The 24,538-nt window shown below is 35.5% G+C and overlaps 1 protein-coding gene and 1 long non-coding RNA gene across 3 annotated transcripts; both read left to right on the top strand.

Moving 5' to 3' along the window:
* Positions 1-75: 75 nt before the first annotated feature.
* Positions 76-19,669, top strand: LOC142334805 (UMP-CMP kinase-like). 2 transcript variants are annotated; one of them, XR_012758844.1, is made up of 6 exons: positions 76-398; positions 7,650-7,823; positions 14,221-14,459; positions 14,810-14,903; positions 18,906-19,125; positions 19,464-19,669. XR_012758844.1 is itself a non-coding variant. In XM_075383129.1 (5 exons), the coding sequence occupies exons 1-5, from the start codon at positions 159-161 to the stop codon at positions 18,957-18,959; spliced, it is 801 nt and encodes a 266-aa protein (XP_075239244.1). In that variant the 5' UTR covers positions 76-158; the 3' UTR covers positions 18,960-19,281. The 2 variants fall into 2 exon arrangements, 1 of the variants encoding a protein (XP_075239244.1); XM_075383129.1 differs by lacking the exon at positions 19,464-19,669 and having other exon boundaries at positions 18,906-19,281.
* Positions 19,670-21,154: 1,485 nt separating this feature from the next.
* On the top strand, positions 21,155-22,080 carry LOC142345447 (uncharacterized). Its single transcript, XR_012759325.1, has 2 exons — positions 21,155-21,368; positions 21,707-22,080. It is a non-coding gene; the product is annotated as an uncharacterized LOC142345447 (long non-coding RNA).
* Positions 22,081-24,538: the final 2,458 nt, after the last annotated feature.

Here is a 24,538-nt window from a genome sequence, read left to right as displayed (position 1 = left end):
CGAATGAGCGAGCGTTAAGATGCTCATAGCCATTAAATACCGATTTAGAAGCTTGATTTCTTAAAACCTATTGATGAGAACCTGATTTGTTTTCAGATGTACTATGAAACTTAGTTTATTGTGATTCCAGTGACAATTTGTAGCAGAGTCAGTTTTGTATGATATCGAAGCAAGTGACCATATTGAAGAACGGTCTCAAACGTGCTGCTTGTTCTTGCCTTCTTAGTACACCACGACTAACACAATCACAACTGCTGCCAAGCTACACGTTTAAATCGTCTCGTGATCATTTCAAGTCTGTTCACCAATATCACTATTCTGGTGTACGCTTCCTCAGTACCATGTCTGACGGGCCACTTAATGTGCTGTTTGTGTTGGGAAAGCCTGGATCTGGAAAGGTAAGGGACTTTGTTGTAATCTGGACAGGGTGGTTTTAGAAAATCCCCACGGAAATAAACCCCAAATTTACTCTTAGGGTGCTCATTTAGCCATGCTTTGCCAATAAGAAGTGACCATGCCATAGCGGCCCACGGGACTTGATATGGAACTATTACAGTCGAACAGATGATGACCGAAGTTCAATGTTAACATGGAGTTTATTTCCGTGGGTGCTTTTTTCCTAGTAGAATCATAAGGTGGGTTTTTTTCCTTGGGAGTTCATTTCCAAGACCCGGATATTGACTTCAGGACCTGCGCTTTTCCCCACTCAGCCAACAAAATGTTTCAGCGACATGTAGGACACAAAGTAACGAGTGTTCAATTGCTCTCGGACGAAGTTTGAGGCAATTATTGTAAATGCGTGTTTGTGTCTTCTTTTATGCGAAATTTGACTTCTTCAGTGACTTTTTTACGCTTCACTTCTTCATTTTTCAGTAATCTCATTTGCTCTCAATGCTTGTTCTTAATACAAAAACGGTCGTGAATCAAAGTCGTCGTTGCTTTGTGGTGAGAACGCGGGTTCGAACCACTATGAGGTCCGAGTTTTTGCACTCATAAAAAATTTCTAAGCTACACACCCAAAATTAAGTTGCCCCCGCCTGTTTTTTAGAGCAAATTCAGTCAACGTTAGTTAGTTTATCTTTTTGTATTGACAATGGTTTGTTTAGCTTAATAGGCAGCAATTATCGTTGCAATATTAAAAAAAAACGTTTAGTTTCTTCTGATTCACGTACGAATAAAAAGCCAAATATTAAAGAGGCAATGTAGAGTTGAGAATTTATCATCGTAAAATTTAAACATTGAATTTCTATCTCTTATTGTTCCCTTTTCTGTTTCAATCCTAATGTGTGGCAAGTGGGTCATTGGCGACTATTTTCTGACAATTTGCCGGCTATGCTGAATCAAATGTTATCATTAACATCTTGCATTTTAATAACTTTTTGGCGCTTTACAAAATTTCTTCCCACGTTCTTTCAACTTTTTTTTTCAATGAAGCTCTCGATGTTGTTTCAAACTTAATTTTAGAAATACGATTATAAATTGGAATGGCTTGTGCAACAAATGAATCAGCCAGGCATGAACATACAGAAAAATCCCTCAAACACTCATTGCTCTTTGTTTTGAAAGAATGTTATCAGTGTCTTATTTAAAATAAAAATTTTAGTCTGCTTATCGTTCAACCGAATAGTTTTATGTTACCCTCTTTGCTAATTTATTCACGTAAATGTAGAATTGCAGAAAACCTAAAGCAGTACTGTGTGGAAACCCTCTTTTCAATGTTATCCAGTCTGATTGATTGACAGTTAGGACTATTCTTTGCCTTTTTCTACTCAAATCTTTTTTGTTAAATAAGTTTTGTGTTCTTCAAAACCGTGGTCTCAAGGTTCCGTAGACGTATTTCAAATTTTATAGAATCGAAATCTTTTGAAGGATCTAAATATTGACCTCTCACAGTTTTTCTCTTATCAAGTACTGATCTTTTGAGAAAAATAGAGTGTGTGGTGACTTTTTCCTCTAGTTCCGTTAGAAAAGTTTATGAAGGAACCAGTAAAAACGTTAACAAAATAGATCCAAGAAAATTTGGAATAGAATTAAATTCTCCGTTTTGAGCTTCATGAGAAAAGAATGATCTTTTTCGATTTTCTGTTTGTGCCACCAATATGCTGTTCACCCCCACCCACCGCATTACGACGCGAGTGCCATTTAAAATAAAATCATTATGGTGTTTGAGGTTGCAAATACTATGCACCCACTAAAATTAGTGGCTCAAACGAAAAAGATCAATTTAATCAGATTTTGTCAATTTGCTGTTAGTGTTCCGAGATGTTATACATTTCCGACTGTGTTGGCCAGTTATACCTGAATTCAAACAAAGTTTGCAGCAGTTATTGTAGTCGTGTGTTTTTAACCGAAATTTTGAAAATTACTGAAAAAAGTCATATTAAAAGTGCCAAGAAGCTTTATATTAACTTAAAATTTTAATAGCCGCCTCAGCTTCTCAGCCAGCTATTATATCGCTCCTATTCTTTATTACAATTCAAAGAATTTGAATTGTATTGGGGCGCTGTCCTTTTTAATAGCCGCGAAGCGATAGCTGAGGCTATTATTGGTCTTCTCTTGGTTTTTTATTTATTTCGTCGTCACGATTTTTGTTACGACCATATGACGGCACAACCACTTCAAATCTGCTTTTTGCTCATTCGTTGATGAAATTTCAACTGAATTGTGTGCGTGACGTCATTATTCACTCTTAGTGGAGCTAGTTTTTTTGTTCATTCGCGTGATTAATTTTTTGGTCACACGTGACTTACATCACTCTAAAAATGACTTCCTCACTCTGAAATTGACTTTTCTTTGCTTTAACTCAAAGAGACAAGGTCAAATGAGTGCTTGTCACTCTAATTGAAGGTTATTTAAAAGCAGCTAATAGAAACAGCAGTAAGTTATACAGATTATCAATCAAAATTTAACATCTCAGCCCCTAATGAAAAGAATGAGTTTCTTTTTTGGTCGGTCTTTTTTAACTTCTTTTTGAGACTATAGATATATGAAGCTATTGCGGCTGTTTTCTGGCAATTTGCCAGCTATGTTCTTAAAGTTGAAAGAGGAAGTGGAGCAAAAAAGCGGGTGGTTTTGCGGCGTAAAACTCTTTCGCTCTAATTTTAATGTTGAGTGAGAAAACGGTGTTTGAACAAAAATTCGCTTTCTCGCTATTGGTTTTTTGTTCACATGCGGCTATTTCACTTTGACTTTTACCGTTTTTTGGATTTTTTGGATCGGATATTTTTTAAAAATTGTGTTCCCAATCCATTCAGCCTAGTTTTTGTTTGAACCAAATTTTTATTTCTCGCTAGTGGCTTTTTGTGCACATGCGGCATTTTGACATTGATTTTCTGTTTTTTTTATTTTTTGATCCGATTTTTTTAGAAATGGTTTTTCCAATTCTCTTTGAATTGTGCTTCAGGACTTGTCCTGCTATGTTTTTTTTACTTCGTCTTATTAAAATTTTTCGCTTTACCTTAGTTCACACCCAACATTTTGAGTGAAGTCCTTTTGACTTCTCTACGCTAGTTTCACTCTTCACTCATTCTGCTAAAAGTTTTTTTAGTCATCAGTTGCTCAGCAAAGCGATTCAAATTGAAGATAGTCAGTATCAAAATACGAAATCAGAGATAGAATTGGGATAAACCCATAAAGCCCAATTTTAGATGCCCGTTACTAGAACTTGGTTCTTAGTTATCATCTCTAATTCTTACTGGTATTGATACTAGCCCCTGTGGCTATATTCCGCAATCTGCCAGGTATGTTTATGCATTACAGACATAGTGAAAATTTGCTTGAAACCTTGTTTAATAGCAGCAAAGCGATAGCTGGGGCTTTTATTGGCCTTCTCTTGGTTTTTTTATTTCGTCGTCCAGATTTTTGTTACGACCATCTGACGTCACAACCAGCTCAAATCTGCTTTTTGTTCATTTGTTCATGCAATTTTGACCAAACTGCGTGCATGACGTCATTTTTGCTCTTAGTGGAACGAGTTTTTTTTTGTGCATTCGCGTGGTTAAATTTTTGGTCACACTTGACTTGCCTCGCTCTCAAAAATGACTTCCTCACTTTGAAATTAACTTTTGTTTACGTTAATTCAAAGAGATAAGTTAAAATGGGTGTGTGTCACTCTAAATGAAGGTGATTTGAGAGCAGCTAATAGAGGCAGCAAAAACTTATATAGATTTTTAATCAAAATATAACATATCAGCCTTCAATGAAAAAACGAATTTTTTTAAGTCTTTTTTACTTTTTTTGAGACTGCGGATCTGCGACGCTATTGCGGTTATTTTCTGGCAATCTGCCAACTATGTTCTATGTTTTTTTTCGTCAATTTTTGTGCGATTGGTGGTGTCGCGCTCACTTCAAATGCGCTTCTAGTTTATTCTTCAAAGCATTCGTTCGATAGCTTTGTGTGCGTGATGTCCTTTTTCACACTCATCCGATCGAGTTTTTGTTCGTTCTCGTGGGTAAATTTGAAAGTTACGTCACTTAATTCACTCATTTAACCGACTCTCAAATTGATTTTTTGATTGACTATAATTTCTCTGCATATTATGGGTTCTTATTTTTTTCTACTTAGCGGCTTTTCAGTAAATAATTTTAAATGAATTAAAGACATCAAAACATTATGTTTTAAAACGGAGTTTTTAAGTTAGTTTTAGGTCTCTTCGTTTGTATTGTGAAACTCCAGCTCTATAAAGCTATCGCAGCTATTTTCTATGAAGCTATGCTGGCTATTTGCTGGCTGTCTACCATCTATTTGAATAATTTTGTCAGAAAAAATTTCTTAGCTTCGCTGCAATAGCTAAACGCACCTTCTAATGATTGGCGTCAATATTTAACCGACCATAAACATCTATGGATAGACGTCAGTGGATGTTAAATTGGCTTTCGCTTGATTTTTGTTTCATCGTAAAGATGTTTGTTTCGGCCAAATGACGTCACGGCAAATTAGCTTTGTTTTGTTCATTCATTCAATTTTTACTGAATTGCGTTTTCATTTTCGCACTTATTGAAGCGAGGTTTTTGTTAATTCGCATAAACAGTGCGATCGTTTCATTACCTAAGTCTAAATCAATTGAATACATGAACAATTAACTCGAAAACCGTTTTCTGTAATTTTCTAGAACTCAAATTTTTATAGGTATTTTGAGGATTAATGTCTACGAAGCTATAGCAGCTATTTTCTGGTAATCTGCCTGATATGTTGAACATCAGAAGACCTCGAAATGTGTTCGTTGGCTGTCGTTTATTGAAAGATCTGTCAACACAATTTGACTATTTTTGAAGGCAAACTTGAATAGTGTTTTTGACTGTTATATTTTTTAAAGATCTTTCTCTCATTCTGATTATCTTTGAAATCAAATGGGACTAGTGAGAAAATGTGTTGTTTCTTAATTTCCGTTAAGTATGGAGTGGGTTTTCCTGACGTGCCTCAATTTGACTTTGACGGCTGTTTTATTTCGTTTTTGATATGGTTTATTTCTGTGGTTTTCGCGTCTCTTCCTGTTTTTGCTGTCTACTTGATTGTTTGGTCAGTGACTTTTTTGAGTTTTGTTCAAGACCTGGACTTTGTTCTGCTCCGTTTTTTTGCGACTAGGGGGAGCGTTCTGGTTCCCTGTTGCGAGCGAAAGAAAATCGGAAGTGAATACTGTTTGAAAAACTTGTTTCAGAGAATACGTTGGAATAGCAGAGAAAAGAGAATCGTTATCTTGTTAATAGCCGCCCTCATCTTCTCAGCCGGCGATTATAGCGCTCCTATTTTTTTTTTACTTCGTCGAACTTTTTTTCGCTTTACCATTTTGCCGCTTTTTCGACATTTTGCGTGAAATGTTTTTGACTTCTCTAGGCTAGTTTCTCCTTCTCTCATTCTGCTAAAAGTGAATTTGAACATCAGTTGCTCAGCAAAGCAATTCAAAATGAACAGAGTCAGTATAAAAAATTGAAGTCAGAAATAGAAACGGGATAAACCCATAAAGCCCAATTTTAGATGCCCGCTACTTGAACGTCGTTCCTATAAGTCTTAGTTACCATCTCTTATGCTTATTGGTATTGATAGTAGCCCCTGTAGACTCTCTCTAAGAAACAGAAGTATGTTCAACTACGAAGAAATGCCATCAAAATAAATCGGACTTAAAAAATGTTTTTGAATAAAAATCTTTTTTTTTTCAATATCTTCTATTCTTTCGATCCCAATCATGCTTATTGGAATCAACGGCGGCTATTTTCCTGCAATCTGCCGGGTATGTTTCATACTTTCTTTTGAAACATCTAAAAATGTAGGTGTGCACAAATTTTCGGTAAGCGCGCAAATTTCTTTTTGTTTATATGCCTGATTTTCAAGATTATTAAATTTTTGATGCTCTCTATGAGGTTACTGTAAACTGAAGTAATATTGTTCAGGCTGTTTTGATAGCGTTTTGAACCATTTTGGTTTAAAAAAGACAGTTTTACGCGTAATTTGACCGAATTTTGAAGTTATTTTAGCCATTTGTGGCTCATTGTGTGGTTTTACTCAATTTAACTGCTTAATACATTTTGGTTGCAGACCATGTCTACTTGGAATTCAGTATGGTTTTTTTGTGCAGAGTTGTCTTTTCCTCATGAAATTGGTCAAAAAATGAGAACCTTTCTTACTTTTTTTGAGATTGTTATTTTTCTGCGTTCTGCTAGGAGATACCAACTATATAGATTACTAGTTGGTTCCGGATTTCTTACGGCTATGATTTTGTGTTGTTAATAGCCGCCCTCATCTTCTCAGCCGGCTATTATAGCGCTCCTATTTTTTTTACTTCTTCGAATAAAAAATGTTTCGGTTTACCTCATTTTGCCGCTTTTTCAACATTTTGCGTGATATCTTTTTGACTTCTCTGGGCTAGTTTCTCTCTTCTCTCATTCTGCTAAAAGTGATTTTGAACATCAGTTGCTCAGCAAAGCAATTCAAATTAAACAGAGTCAGTATAAACAATTGAAGTCAAAAGTAGAAACGGGATAAACCCATAAAGCCCAATTTTAGATGCCCGCTATTTGAACGTCGTTCCTATAAGTCTTAGTTACCATCTCTAATGCTTATTGGTATTGATAGTAGCCCCTGTAGCCTCTCTCTAAGAAACAGAAGTACGTTATGTTCAACTACGAAATGCCATCAAAATAAATCGGACTAAAAAAATGTTTTTGTACAAAAATCTTTTTCAATATCTTCTGTTCTTTCAATACCAATCATGCTTATTGGAATCAACGGCGGCTATTTTCCGGCAATCTGCCGGGTATGTTTTTTGTTTCGAACATGTGTTCGTTACACTCTTCAGCTGCTTTTGGGTGCTTGAAGTCATTTAATGCACCCACTTGCTGTGATTTTTTGATTTTTTGCTTGATTTCTTTCTCTTAGATGTCTAAATGACTTCTAGTACAAAATTTAAGCTGATTTAAGGGTGCTCAAAACCCCTGCAACGGTCAATAAAGGACCCCTAACAGGGGGGTTTAGATGTAATAAAGGGTTTTAGTGATCAGGCAGCTTGACCAGAAGGCAACTTCAATTGGAAATAAGTTTTCCATGTTGAATCGGCAGCTTCTTCAACTAGATCTGTATTGCTTTGTATATTACGGCGGACAAGTCTCGTTCGCAGCTATCTTCGGCAGTCTGCTGACTATGTTATTTTGTGTAGGGTACACAGTGTGACCGTATCATCAGTGAGTTTTCGCGATGCAGACACCTCTCAGCAGGAGACCTCTTGAGAGAGAAGAGGAAGGAGAATGACGAGACAAGTGAACTCATTGAAAACTACATAAAGGAGGGCAAAATTGTACCTGTTCAAATCACAATATCACTCTTACAAAAGGTAACTCACAATGGCAGCAGAAACCGCTGTCAACGAGTTTGGTTTCGCTCATATTTGACAATATTAAAAGGGGGTGGGTGGGGGTTTGTTATAAGTATTTGTATCAGCCTGAACAAAATTCAGAACGATTTTGCTCATTGAAAACCCAAACCTGATTCTACAGAAATCGTAATTTCTGAAGGGTTAATTGCTCTTAAATAAATGTTTTGTCCTGTTGGCCTTTTTATGTGATTTTTGTAAGTCTCTTTACCGGCTTTAGTAATGCATATTGACCTGATGTTGATGGTAAGGCCTAACTTCAAGGTGAAAAGGTCAGTTTTTGATATTTTTTGAACCTAGAATGCCAAATTTCTGTAGGCGTTGTCCAAATATTTTTCGTTGGAGGTTGGTCACAGTTTATAGGGGTCGGTCATAGACTTTGAGAAACCTATTTCTCATTTTTATGTTTTTGAACCCAGAATGTCAAATTTCTTGTTAAATTACTTTTCGTTGGAGGGTGGTCATAGTTTTTCTGGGTCGCTCATAGGCTATCCGAAACATATTTCTATGCTATTTTTTGTTGTAAATCTGTTGTTTGCGCCAGCTAAAGTTGTTTTTTAGATTTCAGTCTTTTCAAAATTATTTGTCGTTTTTCAATATTTTTGTGTTAATTAGGAGTCATGATAACTATCTAAAATTTGTCCATGTGTTAATGGGTAGATTTTTGCAGCGCAGAGTTTGTTTTGAGGGTATTCGCATTCAGAATATAGGCCATTTTTAGCAGTTATAATAGACCTATGGTTATAAGACCTATGGTTAATAGACCTTTTTATGCGATTGTTTGCTTGACCAATTTGTGTCAGGTCCTTTTGACTTGTCGTCCTAAAAATCAGGATAAACATGTAAAGCCCAGAGGTCATTAAGTTTTCTAGTTTTCTTAAAGCGTTATGGCTCACTGGATTCTAAGTATTCGATTAAACAAAACTGTTTTGGAGACATACCCCACCTCACTTCACCCATATCAGACCTCCATTTAACCCCCTTCCCCCTCTTGCACCTCAATTCCCACCCCTTCTCACCGTTCCACATGTAAACCGGCGCGCTCGACCCCACCCCCGCGCACACCCCACGCCCCTTCAATTAAGCTAAAGCTAGTATCCCTAAACCATAGCTAGCTAGTGACGAATCAGCAGATCAGGTGTTTGTGAGCAGTACCCTTGTGGGTTGTTTTTGTTTTTAATTGCTCTCAAACTAAGTTTGTAGCAATTATATTAGTCCTGTCAGTCTTTTTTTGCGATTTTTCGCTTGACCGATTTTTCGTCTGACGCTTTTGACTTTTCGTCCTCAAAAACGGAATAGACAGGTATCCCCACTTTTTCCAACACCTCCTCCTTCCCCGAATTTTATCATTTTTTTGATAAAACTTGCATTTTTTCAAGTTTTTTGAAAATTTTTGTCGGTTTTTAGTTTTCTCCAGCCTCAAGAGCCAACGAAACTCTTCTAGGGTTTGATTATAGGATACTGCATAGCTTCTAGATGTAATGGAATGTTTTTTCAATATTTTAATGTCAGCAATTTTTAAAAACTATTTGAATTTTTAATCATTTTTTTCCGGCGCAGGGTTCTAGGGATTCCCTCCAATGCTTGATGATAAGCTGTCGCATAGTTTCCAGAGAGTCAATATAATGGTCATCAATATTTTAGTGACTCCACTTTTAGCAATTTTTTGATAAAATTTGTTTTTTTCAAATTTTCTTAAAATTATCATGTTCCAATTTTATGGATGTTTGAGCCAGTGAAAGTATTTAAAGCTTGAAATTGGGATACTGGATAGTCTCTTGAGACAATGAAATGGTTTTGAAGATTTTAATGTCTTGAATTTTAGCAAGATTTTGTTAAAATTTGCGATTCTTTTCAAAATTTTTGAATCTTTTGGTCCTTTTCTGAGTTAAACGATCATTACTGGCCAACGAAGATTTTCAAGTCTTGCAGATGGTTTACTTGACATAACTCCCTAGACAAAAAATAGTTTTTAACATTTTCACTGCGAAATCTGGAAGGTCTTCTTTTAATCTTTGCAAATTTTTAAAATATCAGTTGTTTATTTGATTTATTATTTAACAAGGCTAGAAAACTAGAGGTTGCAGAGTCGAATCAAGCTACAGCTAGCCTCACTAAACCTTAGCGAGCTACTGACAAAGCCAACCGCTCGCGGGTTGTTTGAGAGCAATTCGCCCGACGTTAGTCAGTCATGTTTTTCTTTTTTTGTATTTTTTTGAGTTCATGTGGTTCTTGAACTTAAGACATGACTTCCTAATTTTATCATTGCAATCTTAGATTTGAAGACATTAGCACTAAAAATTGTCATCGAATCTTTAGTTTTTTTGCTAAATTAAGTGTTCTAACATTGTTTTGCCTGACGATCATACGATTCTTACCTCTCATACGCTCAGCAACATTTTCTCCCGGTCGTGTATTTGCTTTGTTAACATTGGTTTTCGAAATCTCCAAAAGTATATACAGCTTAAATGCTGCAGTTTTTAATTTTCAAAATTTCTGAAACTATTTTTGGCTAATAATATTTGATTGGTCGGGTCAGGGATTTTCACATTTCTTAATTTTGTGGAATGGATTTCAGGAGTTGTCCGGCTATGTTTTTAATTCAAGTTTTGACTTATTGGCCATTAAAGCGGGAAAATGATCAGGCCAGGACATCAATACACATTCCTTTGTTATCCAAGTTTACCTCATACGAGGATTGTGAATCCCATCAATGTAGAAACTGGTTCAATCTAATCCGAATAATTTGTGCTCCTGATTAGGACAATTTTTTTCTTGTGTAATAAAGCAAGCTGTCCGTTTCTATCTTTTCATTTTTTCTACTCATGTTTTTCTTTTTAATTGCTCTTGAACGTAGTTGATAGCAATTATTGTAAACGTGTGTGTCTTTTTTTATGCAAAATTTTTGCTTGACAATTTTGACTTTTCGAGTGACTTTTACGCCCTTGACTTTTTGCATTTCGCGTGATCTAAAATTCTCTCTCTCAATCACAATTTCAAGCAGCTGAACTCAATTGGCGGCAATTTCATACTAAAAGTCAAATGAAAAGTGCGCCAAAACTGGTGTCATTTTTTACTTTAAATCTTAATAGTGGTATATGTTAACCTCTAATGTGCTTATTTGAAGCCTACTATAGAACTTTTTAGTCCCATTTAGGCTCCCCCCCCGGACTGAAGCAGGCTGCAATTGATTAGAGCTGCCACTAGTCGTTCAAGAGCAATTCTTCCGACGTTTAGTCGGTTATGTTTTTTTTTCAATCCAATATTCTTGTTCATATTGCGTACAAGAATACAGAGTAAAATGGGACTCCTGTTTTTTTGTTCCGACCCTCTTGAGGGGGGAGGAACTATATACTCAAATGCGTTTTTTTGTTCAGTCAATTTTGGCCGATCGATATATTCACCGTAGAGAGTTGAGACTGGTATCATTAGAAAGCTTGTCCAGCATAGAATATGGAAAAAGATTTTTTTGATTTTCGTTTTTTACAGGGAGTTATCGAGGTTTAAACTTTTGAGAAAATGAGTGAATTCCGTTGATTTTATTCACATTTTCCGGAATTTTCGCCAATTTTCGACTACATTTTTGCTAAAAGTTTAAAATTTTGATAAAAAATGTTTATTGATTTTGTTGCTAAAGACCAAAAAAAAATATTCTTGGCTAATTCTTTTTTGTCAAAAATTCTGGCTAAATGTTTTCAAAATTCAGAGTTCTTCATCAAAAACAGCACGAAATAGGTTTCTTTAGTCCACTTTGATTAAACTTGCAGGAAGTACACACCCAAACACCACCAACACATTCTTTGTAGACTCAAAAGGAGGCCATTTATACTTCAACTTCGGTTGGGAGTGCTCCGTAATTACAACTTTGCCGTTTTTTGCTAACTTAACTCGTTGATTATCAAAAACGCGGCATTTGTTTTTGATTTTTTAACTAACAAAATATCTATATATAACACTCGAAAAATTAGGTGTTCTTAATTGACAAACAGCATTAGCAGGACTAGTTTTGGATCAATCGTGGACTGTTACGATCCAGAAATAATTCGGATGTTAATCAGTCGGTCTTTTTATTAAAAAAAAATTCGATCTTTTATATTATTTAAATAAAAGAAAATTTCAAATCAAAGCTCACTATTGATAGGTCCATTTGACTTCCTTATTAGCTCCAAAATAGTTTGTCTAGTTTATTACTTGATAGCTTATGGTCGTTTTGACGTTAAAAAAAAATTTGGTTTCCAAATAAATAATGGCTTATTGAACTTTGCCTCCATTTTTCACTTAATTTGGTGAACTTGCAGATTAGTGTCAGCAATGAAAGAATGCTTCCTCTTTCTACTGAATATAAATCCAATCATTATTGGGGTTTTACGCCTTAAGTTATGGTTTTCTTGCTTTGATACTACTAGATTTAAAATTTTATTTTTTTTTAGATATTTGCCCATTTTTCACATTTTCTATATTTGTCACATTATCACGGTATTGACATTTCATATATCACATTATTGGCGTTCAAAAAAGAGCACAATTGATAATATTATGATCCCTGAAGATGTAGATTATGGTTTTAACGGCTTCGACACTACTTTCTTAAAGAATTTCAAATATTTTTTTTTGTCTTTTAGTCGTACAATAACACGGTTATGGTTATTTTCCTGTACAATAACACGGTTTCATTGGTATTCATGGAAGAACAGATGAGCAGATATTTGGATACTATTAGATAACTGATGGCTTTCATGACTCTAAAAACAGTTGTTTTCCAAAAAAACACGTTTTAACTTCTCAATTTTTGTTCATTTCTTTTTCTATTTGTTAACTAGTCTCGTTAAATACAGGCCAAATATGACATTTTTGTCGTCAGGGGAAGGTGTCAAAAAATCTAAGGTTTTTTTAAAAGTTCGTTATGACTGTACTGGCTTCGACACGTGTTTTCCACAAAAAAAAAGTAAATTATTTTTTGATCTAAATCGTTTTTGACGTTCTTTTTGTAGACGTAAGACATGTTCTAGATAAGTGCATGTCTCAAGTGTTTCCCTTGGAGGACTAAATGAACCTATTTAATTATTCCATTTTTTAATTAATGGCTTTGATCTCTTTGGAAACAATTTTTTTTCGAAAAAAAACTAGTATTACTTAATTTTGCCTTTTTTTTCTTTTTGTCTACTTGTTACCTAGTTTCATTATTTAGAGGTCACATAATACTTTATCGGTGTTCTCCGAGGCTGCAATCAAACATATTTTGAGGGCCAAAGTATGGCTTTACGGCTTCGAAAGCGTTTTCTGGCAAGTTTTAACTGAATTTTTGTTCTCTTTGTTGTTATTTTGTAACCGCATTAAAAATTGTGTACCGACAGTTCTTAATTCCCGTATGTAGAAACATTGGCATATCTCATTAATCTAATGCATCATTTTTTTTACTCCACAGAGTTATTTGCTTTAGGAGGCTATCTTTTCGTTCATATACAAATCTTTTTTGAAAATTAATAGAATTTTCGGGTTTTTCCTATCTGTTCCTCATTTGGTAGAAAATTATGCCAAAATTGTGGATGAGCGGGTCGGAACCATATGTGCGATCGCACATTACCGAGACTCCTTGTTTATTGGGTTATGCCTTTCGACGTATGGAGTTATTAGTAGGTTGAAATAATGCCCTCTGGCAAAGAAACCAATAAAAATGATTATCGAAGCGTAATAGTCTTGATGCGTAATTATCAAAGGTGTTTGATTTAAAAGCGTTAAAAGTTTTTATGCCTGATCCTTTATCTGGAGACTCCTCAATTATTGGACAATTTTGCTTTGCTAGCCGATACAAAAATTTGATACTCATGTAAAAAATCGCCTTTATTGTTTTTTGTTTGCGGATTAGTTTTTTATCAGTTGAATGTTGCTTAAAATGGGAAATGGACTTCAACTTAAAAGTTTTGATGAAAGTTTTTTTTGCATTGTTGTCGTTATTTTCTGAACAGCGACAGAATAGTTTTGAAAATGGGCTGATCATAGAAACTGAAATATGTATTCCAAGGCGGCTCATGATCAATTTTAGAGTTTGATCTGTTTGGTTGATATTAGCTTTAGTGAAAGTGACATGATCAGACTAGAATCGAGGCTTGACTCAAAGTTGACTTGACTTACTAGGCCGTAAATCATTAGCGGGAAAAATTTGGGAGCGAGAGCAGGCGAAGTACCTCAAAAGATTTTTCCTATAATGTAGCGAGAGTGATTCCATTGTTGATTCAAACTGAACTGATAATAATAGCAATGATCGGTTGTAAATCAAGATTGCGTTAATTTACGTTTTTGTATTCAAAAATTATTTGACGAAATAAAATTCTAAATACTTGACTTACTGTCTTTTCAGGCAATGGAAAAGCAACAAAGTGCTGTGAACTCGAGTGAGCGTCTCCTGTTTTTGATAGATGGCTTCCCCAGGAACAAGGACAACTACGACGGATGGAACAAACAGATGGAGAAAGTTGCCAAAGTGCATGGGGTGCTCTTCTTCAACATCTCAGACGAAGTGGCCACCGACAGGTGTCTCTCGAGGGGGGCAGGGGGTAGTGGCAGGACAGACGACAATGTAGAGAGCATCAAGAAGAGGTAAGTTGGAGATTAGTCTAGTGTTCGTGAAGAGTAGTTTCCAAGAACGGCATGTGAACGTCTCAATCAAACGAAACTAAAAGATCTAAAAGTTCGGTGGAAATCGAGAACATGTTTTGAGTTATTTCATCTTTTCCGCTTTTTCCATCAATCCCCTCATCCCCTATCCCCACGTGACCAATGATCAATCGACTCCCCCCCCCACCATCGCATTTTTGCATATTTAACCCATTTTTTAAAATTGTTGTCTTGCTTGCAATGTTTCTAAAAACAAAAATCGTTTAATAAGGTAGAAACGAGTATTGCTCAAACAGCAGTGTATACAGTTTGGTAACTGTGGTTTGTTGTAGGTTGAACACGTACAAAGATACTGCGACAGTGATAGAACAGTATAGACAGCAGGACATAGTCTCTGAGTTCAAAGGAGAGGCCACGGTTGACGAAGTGAGTATTTTACATCAGAGTCAACGCAAATCTTGACCAAGTGGAGTGGTATTAAGGAAGAGTATTTCCTTGTTCCTGTTAATTGCTCTCGATTCAAGTTTGAAGCAACAATTATGTGTTCGATTTTTTGTTCCGACCCCACTTGTGGGGGGGGAGGAACTATATACTCAAATGGGTTTTTTAATAGCCGCCCTCATCTTCTCAGCCGGCTATTATAGCGCTCCTATTTTTTTTTTATAACTGCGAAGCTGTAAGCTGAGCGTAGCTATATTGCGGTGCTCTTGGTTTTTTTTTTGTTTCGTCGTCTGACGCTTCATTTTCGTTTTACATTTGTTCTAGAACATTCTGTCTCGTCATTGCTTAAATGGCTTTTTCGCGCTTGATTTCACGCTTTCTGCGTGACCTAAATTGCGGTTATTCAGAAACAGAATCTGTTCCTAAAACAAAGTTGATTGTAAGAAAACAGATTGTATGGTCCGACAGCCGAGTGGTTAAGGCGACTGGCTGTTAATCCGGAGATCGCCGATTCGAGACGCGACAGGGAAAATTTTTTTGCACCCAAAAACAACCTTTGAAATAAACGTGTAAGTTTTATAGGCGGCGGCGATAACTATTATCAACTCACTTCTGTATCTTTTTCCATCTGTATTTTACGGCACGCAAGTCTATTTCGCAGCTATTCCGGCAATCTGCCGGCTATGTTTACTTCGTCGAATAAAAAAATGTTTCGCTTTACCTCATTTTGCCGCCTTTTCAACTTTTTGCGTGAAATCTTTTTGACTTTTCTAGGCTAGTTTCTCTCTTCTCTCATTCTGCTAAAAGTGATTTTGAACATCAGTTGCTCAGCAAAGCAATTCAAAATGAACAGAGTTAGTACAAAAATGGATGTCAGAAATAGAAACGGGATAAACCCATAAAGCCCAATTTTAGATGCCTGCTATTTGAACGTCGTTCCTATAAGTCTTATTTACCATCTCTAATGCTTATTGTTATTGATAGGAGCCCCTGTAGCCTCTCTCTAAGAAACTGAAGTATGTTCAACTACGAAATGCCATCAAAATAAATCGGACTTAAAAATGTTTTTGTAGAAAAATCTTTTTTTTCAATATCTTCTATTCTTTCAATCCCAATCATGCTTATTGGAATCAACGGCGGCTATTTTCCGGCAATCTGCCGGGTATGTTTTTTTGTTCCGTGAATTTTGGCCGACCGATATATTCATCGTAGAGAAATGTGCGTGGTATCATTAAAAAGCTCGTCCAGCGTAGAATTCGAAATTAAAAAAATTTTTTTGAATTTCGTTTTTTTCGAGGAGTTATCGAGGTTTAAAGTTTCATGTGAACACTGGATATTTGGTTCACTTTTGTTCACTTTTACCGTAATTTTCGTTCGAATTAACGTTTTTTCTACGAAAAATTTAATTCAAAACTAGATTTCACGCCAAAAAGTAAATCAATTTTAGGTTTTTAATAGACGAAAGGAGATAACAATGACTAGTTCTAGTCTTAGAGGGAAGTTTAATATATATAAAAAATTCGAATTAGGTTTGAGAGCTCTTTTTTTAGAAAATTTTGCAATTTTTTTGTTTTTTCAAGTCACCTAGAGACTACTAGACACTTTTAATATCGAAGTTCCGTTAATGACAAACCTCTTTTACGATCAAATGAAGCCCAATGAACGAAAAATTTGTTTCGAAGGGATCGCTCATGTTTTGGACTCGTATCTCAAATTTCGCAATTTCAAATGAAATTTTGATTTATTTTTTGAGGTTTTACTAAAGTTTTATAATCCTATGGCATAAACTTGTTGACTAAAGGTGCAATAGATTTCATAATGAGCAATAAGTGAACCTATCTAGTGCTGTGAGTGAACAGCTAATGGCTGTTAAGACTTTGAAAACAAATTTTCGAATGTTTTTTAAAATTAGTAAATCACAAACTTATTTTTGTGAACTGTAAGTTCGTCTCAGTAAAAACAGGATTCAACTCCTTCATACCACTGCAACATAAGTTAATCTCATTGGCGGCTTTATAAAATAACTATTGGTTATACGTCTTCAATGCCACAAGATTTCAAATTTTTTAAAAAATTTTTTGGACATTTCGTTTTATTGGTTCATTTTGAAATCTTATCACGTCATCCTAATATTGATGGCTACATGAGTCTTCCTTTGGTGAAGACTTCCAAAGGATCATAGATAAAACATTCTGAGAAAAAAATATGGTTTGAATGGCTTCAACACTTTCTTCTCCCATTTTTCTAAAGGAATATTGGTTTTTGCCTGTATTTGTTGTTTTTTTCATAGTCATAAGACATATTGTGATGTCTTATTGATTACCTAGGCATCATTAACATCCTTGTATTCACATCGTGGCATAGCTGAGCGTATTCATTGAATTCGTATGAAAGCTTTTGAGTTTAATGGCTGTTAAGACTTTAAAAATGTTTTTTTTATTTTTTTCTGAACATAAATCAATCTTAAGCTTACTTTCGTGGATTATGAGTCAGTCTCGGTATTGACAGAACCGCTTTTTTCGACATCAGCAACAATTTATCTAGTTAGCGGTTTTGTCTTCTAACTATTGGTTTTTTTTACTTCGGTGCACGAGTTTTCATAATTTTTTATAATTTTTGGATTTTTTAGTAATTTTAGTTCCTTTTGTAATCGTATTACAATATCCTAATATTGATAGCTCCCATTGGCTTAATGAAGACGTTCAATGGATCGTTGAAAAAGTTTTCAGATAAAAAAGCTTATGGTTTAAATAGCTTCGACACTTTCTTCTCTCAATTTTCTACCGAACTTTTGGATTTTGCCTGTTTTTGTTGTTGTTTTCATAGTCAATGACTTGTTGTAATGTCTTATTGATCAATTTAGAATGACAAACATCCTAGTCGTCACATCATCTAGGCATAATTTAGCGTATTAAGTGCCTTCCGTTGAAAGCTGTAGAATTTTTTGACTTTGATACTACGGGTTTTCTCAAAAATTTCGTTGTTTTGATGTATTTTTCTTTGCCATACGACTGTGATGAGTTATTGATGTCACATGAATGAAACCTATGATTGCTATTTCATCGAGGCAGTATTTAGTGTGTTTAATTAACTTAAAATGTAGCACTTTTTTTTAAATTCAAACATCTATTTTTGTTATCTCTTCATTTGGTTGACAATTAAGTCAAAAATGTAGATGAGCTCGGGTCGGAACATCATGTGCGAACGCACATTAACGAGCCGCCTTGTTTTGTTTAAATTGGCGTGAGTTTTTACCAAATATTTCAGGATTAAATCGCAGCCTTGAGTTGGGCTGCCTTCAGCTTTTAGGGCTTGTTTTTTGTTACCCTGGCGTATCTAAGTATATGTTGGAACAAAATCTTAGTCACCCGCGGGACTTAGTGCCCTGATATGAGGGCGCTTACGCCCGAGTGCTGAGCACGAGGCCCGATGGGGGCCAAGATTTTGTTTTAACGAATTAGAGAATCAAAGGATACGAAAGGACAATTTTGTAGATTAGTGAAAGAAAATTTTTCTTCTTAAAAATATAAAAGTTGAAATAAACCGAACGTCTCTGTCTGCAATAGCGAAGCAGTCGAGTATTTATAGCGGTTTGATTCAAGTGACAAAGTTAGATTCTTAGTGTTTCTTAGACTTTCACTTCTTTAACTCTAAGTTCAAACTTTCAAACTGAGCTCTGCTTGGAAGTTTGAGTGACCGATGAAATCGCACCCTGAGGTCTCTATTTTTTTTCATTTGAGGGCCTGTAGTGAAGTTTTTGATGCCCCAACCGCTAAGCTATGCTCAATCATTTCAATTTCTGGGACTAACTAATAGAATTAGTATATGTCAATATAAGGAAATGGAAATACCAATTATAGTCGATCATGCATACCGAGGAAACAGAGATAGTTCAGCTTCTAACTCTTTCCAGTCTCAATCGCTGTTTTCAGACAAAAAGCTTGGCACGACTGAATGTTTTTTCTGATAATAGTTTGCCCATTTCAGATATTTGCCAAAGTACGGGATGTGGTCGACTCGACCCTAAGCAAATGTGCCTAACTGGGATATGATAATCGACTGAACAATTCTGCAGGGCGTCAATACTTTGTATCCAGCTGTTTCCCTATCCTATCTTTCCTTATTCTCTCCACAAAGTGGTCTTATCGGGAACTACAACTGCAACTATACTACTAATGCTCTGTGTCGTGATCTCAAATAGCAGAAGGTTCAGATAGCCAAAAATAACCAAAAATTAAATTAATTGAGGTAATTTGATTGGTTGGCATATGTTGTCAGTTCATACTAATTATTTGAGACAAGTAAGTAATTAATATTATTATTGAGAGAACATAAATATTTAACAAGTGTTGAAGGCGAGATAAGTTTGTTTGGTCATGCCTCACCGGCCATGCATCCGCGGGTTGTTAAATAAATCTAACAAACTTCGAAAAAATTGCAGTGGCCTAATACGGTAGACTTGTTTCGAGAATTTTTTCCGCCCAGTAGTAGTTGTATTTTGGGCTTCTTGATTTAAATTTATTGGTCGTCTGGACCTTCAACTAGCCGACATGTCACCTTGTGGTTCTCCTCACACTAACACGTCACTAGTGTGCAAATGGCGACACTGTTGGTATTTGTGTTCATACTGACCGGTTTTGTGTTTCATTAAAATATCTTTAATCAAATTTGTACAGTTACAATGAGTACATGTGTAATAAATGCTCAAATATTTCTTCAAAATGTCTTAATAAATTATAGTTAATCAGGAAGTTTTGTGCAAGTAGTTATATAAGAAGTTATATTATCAGTAGAATGAGGTTTGGTCTTGATATCATTTTAGAGTATTTTTCATTTCCTGTGATACTGTTCAATAGCTGAGCTCTACCATTGGATGTTTTGATTTTTATCAGTTAGAAAATGCTATTCTTCTTCAATTATCCCTTTTCAATAATATTGTTTACTTACCTTTAATCAAAAGTGAAAGAATTATGAATAAATTAGTAATTCCTAGAATGTTTGCTAAATATTGCTAAAAAATGAGTTGCTAATTTCTCTCAAACGAAGTTGTAGAAATTATATTAGTCCGTTGGTCGTTTTTTATGCGATTATTCGCTTCATCGATTTTTTTTTACTTCTAACTTTTCGTCCTCAAAAATGGGATAAACAGGTAAAGCCCGTAAAGAGGGCGTTAAGTTCTCTTACAGCCTTAGTCTCTAAGGCTGTCTTAGGCTCACTAGTCTCTAACTATCCTTAGACCTCAATTTCGCTGTAAAAGAAAATCAACAATAAAGTCGGGCTCGATTACTAATTTCGAAAGTTGATCAAGCAAGAAGTCATTATTTCATACTTTTCAAGCGTCCCACTTATTTTTGAAGGTTTCACGTTTCACATCACACTAGACTTTGAACTTAATCAGTTTTTCGCTCTCTTTTCACACTTGTCTCGAAGAGTTCAAGCTTACAAAATTGTATAAAATGAGCAGTCCACTGAGCAAACTTGGAAGCCTTCAAGCATGTTTCTTGGAAAATTTTATTGGAAGCCCAATTTTTTCTCATGAGACAAAGCGTACACTTTTCAAAGATCATTAAACGGGATAATTGAAAACAGGAAACAGTCACAAAATATAACAACTTCGACAAAGAGGACTTTTTTACGGTCTATAATTGAGTCAATATAAAGAAATTTTTTAAATTGCTCTTTTTTTCTAAAAACCATAAAGAGTGACAATGAGAGTGACACAACAGAGCCGGCTGACGACCTCTGCTATCCATTTGCTCCCACAATAATTTCCATGAATTCAGAAAATATTATTTGAGTTGAAAGATTATTCAATTGTTGGATTGATTCGCTGCACGAGAATTGCTGTTACTATAAATTTTAATTGAATTCTCTCTTTGATTTTTGAACAAGGAAATTGGGGTCTAACTAAGTTAGAGTATAGTTCTGGCAAGCCTTCAGCAATTCGAGCTCAGCCTCGTGCGCAAGCGCCCTCGGCTCTAATGAGCTCTAATTGCCTTAGGCTTCCCAGAACTATACTCTAACATATACGAGTCACCGAAGCAGTTTGAGACATTAAATTGAGACATATGTCAATATAAGGAAATGGAAATACCAATTATAGTCGATCATGCATACCGAGGAAACAGAGATAGTTCAGCTTCTAACTCTTTCCAGTCTCAATCGCTGTTTTCAGACAAAAAGCTTGGCACGACTGAATGTTTTTTCTGATAATAGTTTGCCCGTTTCAGATATTTGCCAAAGTACGGGATGTGGTCGACTCGACCCTAAGCAAATGTGCCTAACTGGGATATGATAATCGACTGAACAATTCTGCAGGGCGTCAATACTTTGTATCCAGCTGTTTCCCTATCCTATCTTTCCTTATTCTCTCCACAAAGTGGTCTTATCGGGAACTACAACTGCAACTATACTACTAATGCTCTGTGTCGTGATCTCAAATAGCAGAAGGTTCAGATAGCCAAAAATAACCAAAAATTAAATTAATTGAGGTAATTTGATTGGTTGGCATATGTTGTCAGTTCATACTAATTATTTGAGACAAGTAAGTAATTAATATTATTATTGAGAGAACATAAATATTTAACAAGTGTTGAAGGCGAGATAAGTTTGTTTGGTCATGCCTCACCGGCCATGCATCCGCGGGTTGTTAAATAAATCTAACAAACTTCGAAAAAATTGCAGTGGCCTAATACGGTAGACTTGTTTCGAGAATTTTTTCCGCCCAGTAGTAGTTTTATTTTGGGCTTCTTGATTTAAATTTATTGGTCGTCTGGACCTTCAACTAGCCGACATGTCACCTTGTGGTTCTCCTCACACTAACACGTCACTAGTGTGCAAATGGCGACACTGTTGGTATTTGTGTTCATACTGACCGGTTTTGTGTTTCATTAAAATATCTTTAATCAAATTTGTACAGTTACAATGAGTACATGTGTAATAAATGCTCAAATATTTCTTCAAAATGTCTTAATAAATTATAGTTAATCAGGAAGTTTTGTGCAAGTAGTTATATAAGAAGTTATATTATCAGTAGAATGAGGTTTGGTCTTGATATCATTTTAGAGTATTTTTCATTTCCTGTGATACTGTTCAATAGCTGAGCTCTACCATTGGATGTTTTGATTTTTATCAGTTAGAAAATGCTATTCTTCTTCAATTATCCCTTTTCAATAATATTGTTTACTTACCTTTAATCAAAAGTGAAAGAATTATGAATAAATTAGTAATTCCTAGAATGTTTGCTAAATATTGCTAAAAAATGAGTTGCTAATTTCTCTCAAACGAAGTTGTAGAAATTATATTAGTCCGTTGGTCGTTTTTTATGCGATTATTCGCTTCATCGATTTTTTTTTACTTCTAACTTTTCGTCCTCAAAAATGGGATAAACAGGTAAAGCCCGTAAAGAGGGCGTTAAGTTCTCTTACAGCCTTAGTCTCTAAGGCTGTCTTAGGCTCACTAGTCTCTAACTATCCTTAGACCTCAATTTCGCTGTAAAAGAAAATCAACAATAAAGTCGGGCTCGATTACTAATTTCGAAAGTTGATCAAGCAAGAAGTCATTATTTCATACTTTTCAAGCGTCCCACTTATTTTTGAAGGTTTCACGTTTCACATCACACTAGACTTTGAACTTAATCAGTTTTTCGCTCTCTTTTCACACTTGTCTCGAAGAGTTCAAGCTTACAAAATTGTATAAAATGAGCAGTCCACTGAGCAAACTTGGAAGCCTTCAAGCATGTTTCTTGGAAAATTTTATTGGAAGCCCAATTTTTTCTCATGAGACAAAGCGTACACTTTTCAAAGATCATTAAACGGGATAATTGAAAACAGGAAACAGTCACAAAATATAACAACTTCGACAAAGAGGACTTTTTTACGGTCTATAATTGAGTCAATATAAAGAAATTTTTTAAATTGCTCTTTTTTTCTAAAAACCATAAAGAGTGACAATGAGAGTGACACAACAGAGCCGGCTGACGACCTCTGCTATCCATTTGCTCCCACAATAATTTCCATGAATTCAGAAAATATTATTTGAGTTGAAAGATTATTCAATTGTTGGATTGATTCGCTGCACGAGAATTGCTGTTACTATAAATTTTAATTGAATTCTCTCTTTGATTTTTGAACAAGGAAATTGGGGTCTAACTAAGTTAGAGTATAGTTCTGGCAAGCCTTCAGCAATTCGAGCTCAGCCTCGTGCGCAAGCGCCCTCGGCTCTAATGAGCTCTAATTGCCTTAGGCTTCCCAGAACTATACTCTAACATATACGAGTCACCGAAGCAGTTTGAGACATTAAATTCATGATATGAGTATCAGTCTATCAGTTGCACCTCTCCCACCACTTTAACCCCCCGCCTAAACCCTTTTCTTCTTTTACCCCCCCCCCCACTTCACCCCATTCCACTCGTAAGCCCAAACTTTCGCCCCTGCCCCCTCAGCGAAGCTAAAGCTAGCCTCCCTTTCATTACTCTCAAACAAAGCATGGGGCGATTATCTGGGTCTTTTTTCTGTGGAATTTGTGATTTAATCGCCATTCTGTCCTGCTAATTTTTCTTGAGAAACGGGATCAACTAAAATGTTCGAGGGCATTAAGTTGCTGTGAAGTTCTGTAAGAGATTTACTTGATTTAAGTGAACTGTTACCGAATCTTTTGATTTCGAATGTGTTCCTGTTGTAAAGGGATAATTTGCACGCTCTCATTTCGCTGCGTTTTCTCATGGCTTCCCTTTTTGAGCCGCTGATTTTGTTTGCATTTTGTTGTGAAGAAGGCTGAAAGCTGAGCGTTATGTTGCAATGATCTTGGTTCTTCACAAAGTTCATTTTTATTAGAGCAATATCCCTTGATGCTCTGTTCATATATTTTGATGACATGAATTCAAATATTTTTTGTACATTTAAAGCATAACCGTTAGGTTAAATACATGCATGGCAAAAATATCAAATTACAAATCACCCCGCGTTTTTATAAGTTTAATACGAAAAACAATTATTATGAAAATGGGTGCGGTGATTCTAGTCAAGCCACAATAAGAAATAGATCGAAGAAGTGACTACTTTTGTGGCCTGGTTTTTTCCACCCCAATTTTTAGAGTGATAAAACGTTTTAGTGTGAACAAAAATCCGCTTTCTCTATATTGGCTTCTTGTTCGTGCTGCAGTTTTCTGTTTATACTGTTTTCAGTTTTTATCGTTTGCTAAATGGTTTGCCAAATCCACTCCCTAGTCATCTCTAGGTCCAATTTTTGGTTTAGTGAATAGAAATCACCTGAATGGATGCACGATTTGTCCTGTTTTTTATCACTTTTTTCGTATTACGAGTCACACAGAGGAAACAAAACAGCTACTCTGTTCAAGCCGCTTCGCAGCTTCTTTCATGTGCGTGACGTCATTTGTTATACTCATTAGCAGTGAGTTTTAACCGTTTTTGGGCTGTAAGTTTTTCTCATAAATCACTTCGCTCACCAATATTGCTCATTTTAATAAGGCATCACTGCGAAAATGCAATAAGCACAAATTGCAATTGTTAAAAAATGTTCTAAATAAGTTTAATAGATCAGGTCGGTCGGCCACTTAATCAGCACAGTTGTCTTGTTTTTTATCAATACTCTAGAGATCG

This window comes from Convolutriloba macropyga, chromosome 1 (assembly GCF_964194025.1).
Source record: "Convolutriloba macropyga chromosome 1, txConMacr16.3, whole genome shotgun sequence".
Lineage (NCBI taxonomy): Eukaryota > Metazoa > Xenacoelomorpha > Acoela > Convolutidae > Convolutriloba > Convolutriloba macropyga.
The sequence above is the reverse complement of the archived record's forward strand: the minus strand, read 5'-3'. Positions and strand labels throughout refer to the sequence as shown.

Coding starts and splice junctions, on each gene's coding strand:
- LOC142334805 (XM_075383129.1), top strand. CDS start 159: ATGATATCGAAGCAAGTGACCATATTGAAGAACGGTCTCAAACGTGCT. Junction 7,824..14,220: donor CAATATCACTCTTACAAAAG/GTAACTCACAAT, acceptor CTGTCTTTTCAG/GCAATGGAAAAGCAACAAAG. Junction 14,904..18,905: donor GAGAGGCCACGGTTGACGAA/GTGAGTATTTTA, acceptor TGCCCATTTCAG/ATATTTGCCAAAGTACGGGA.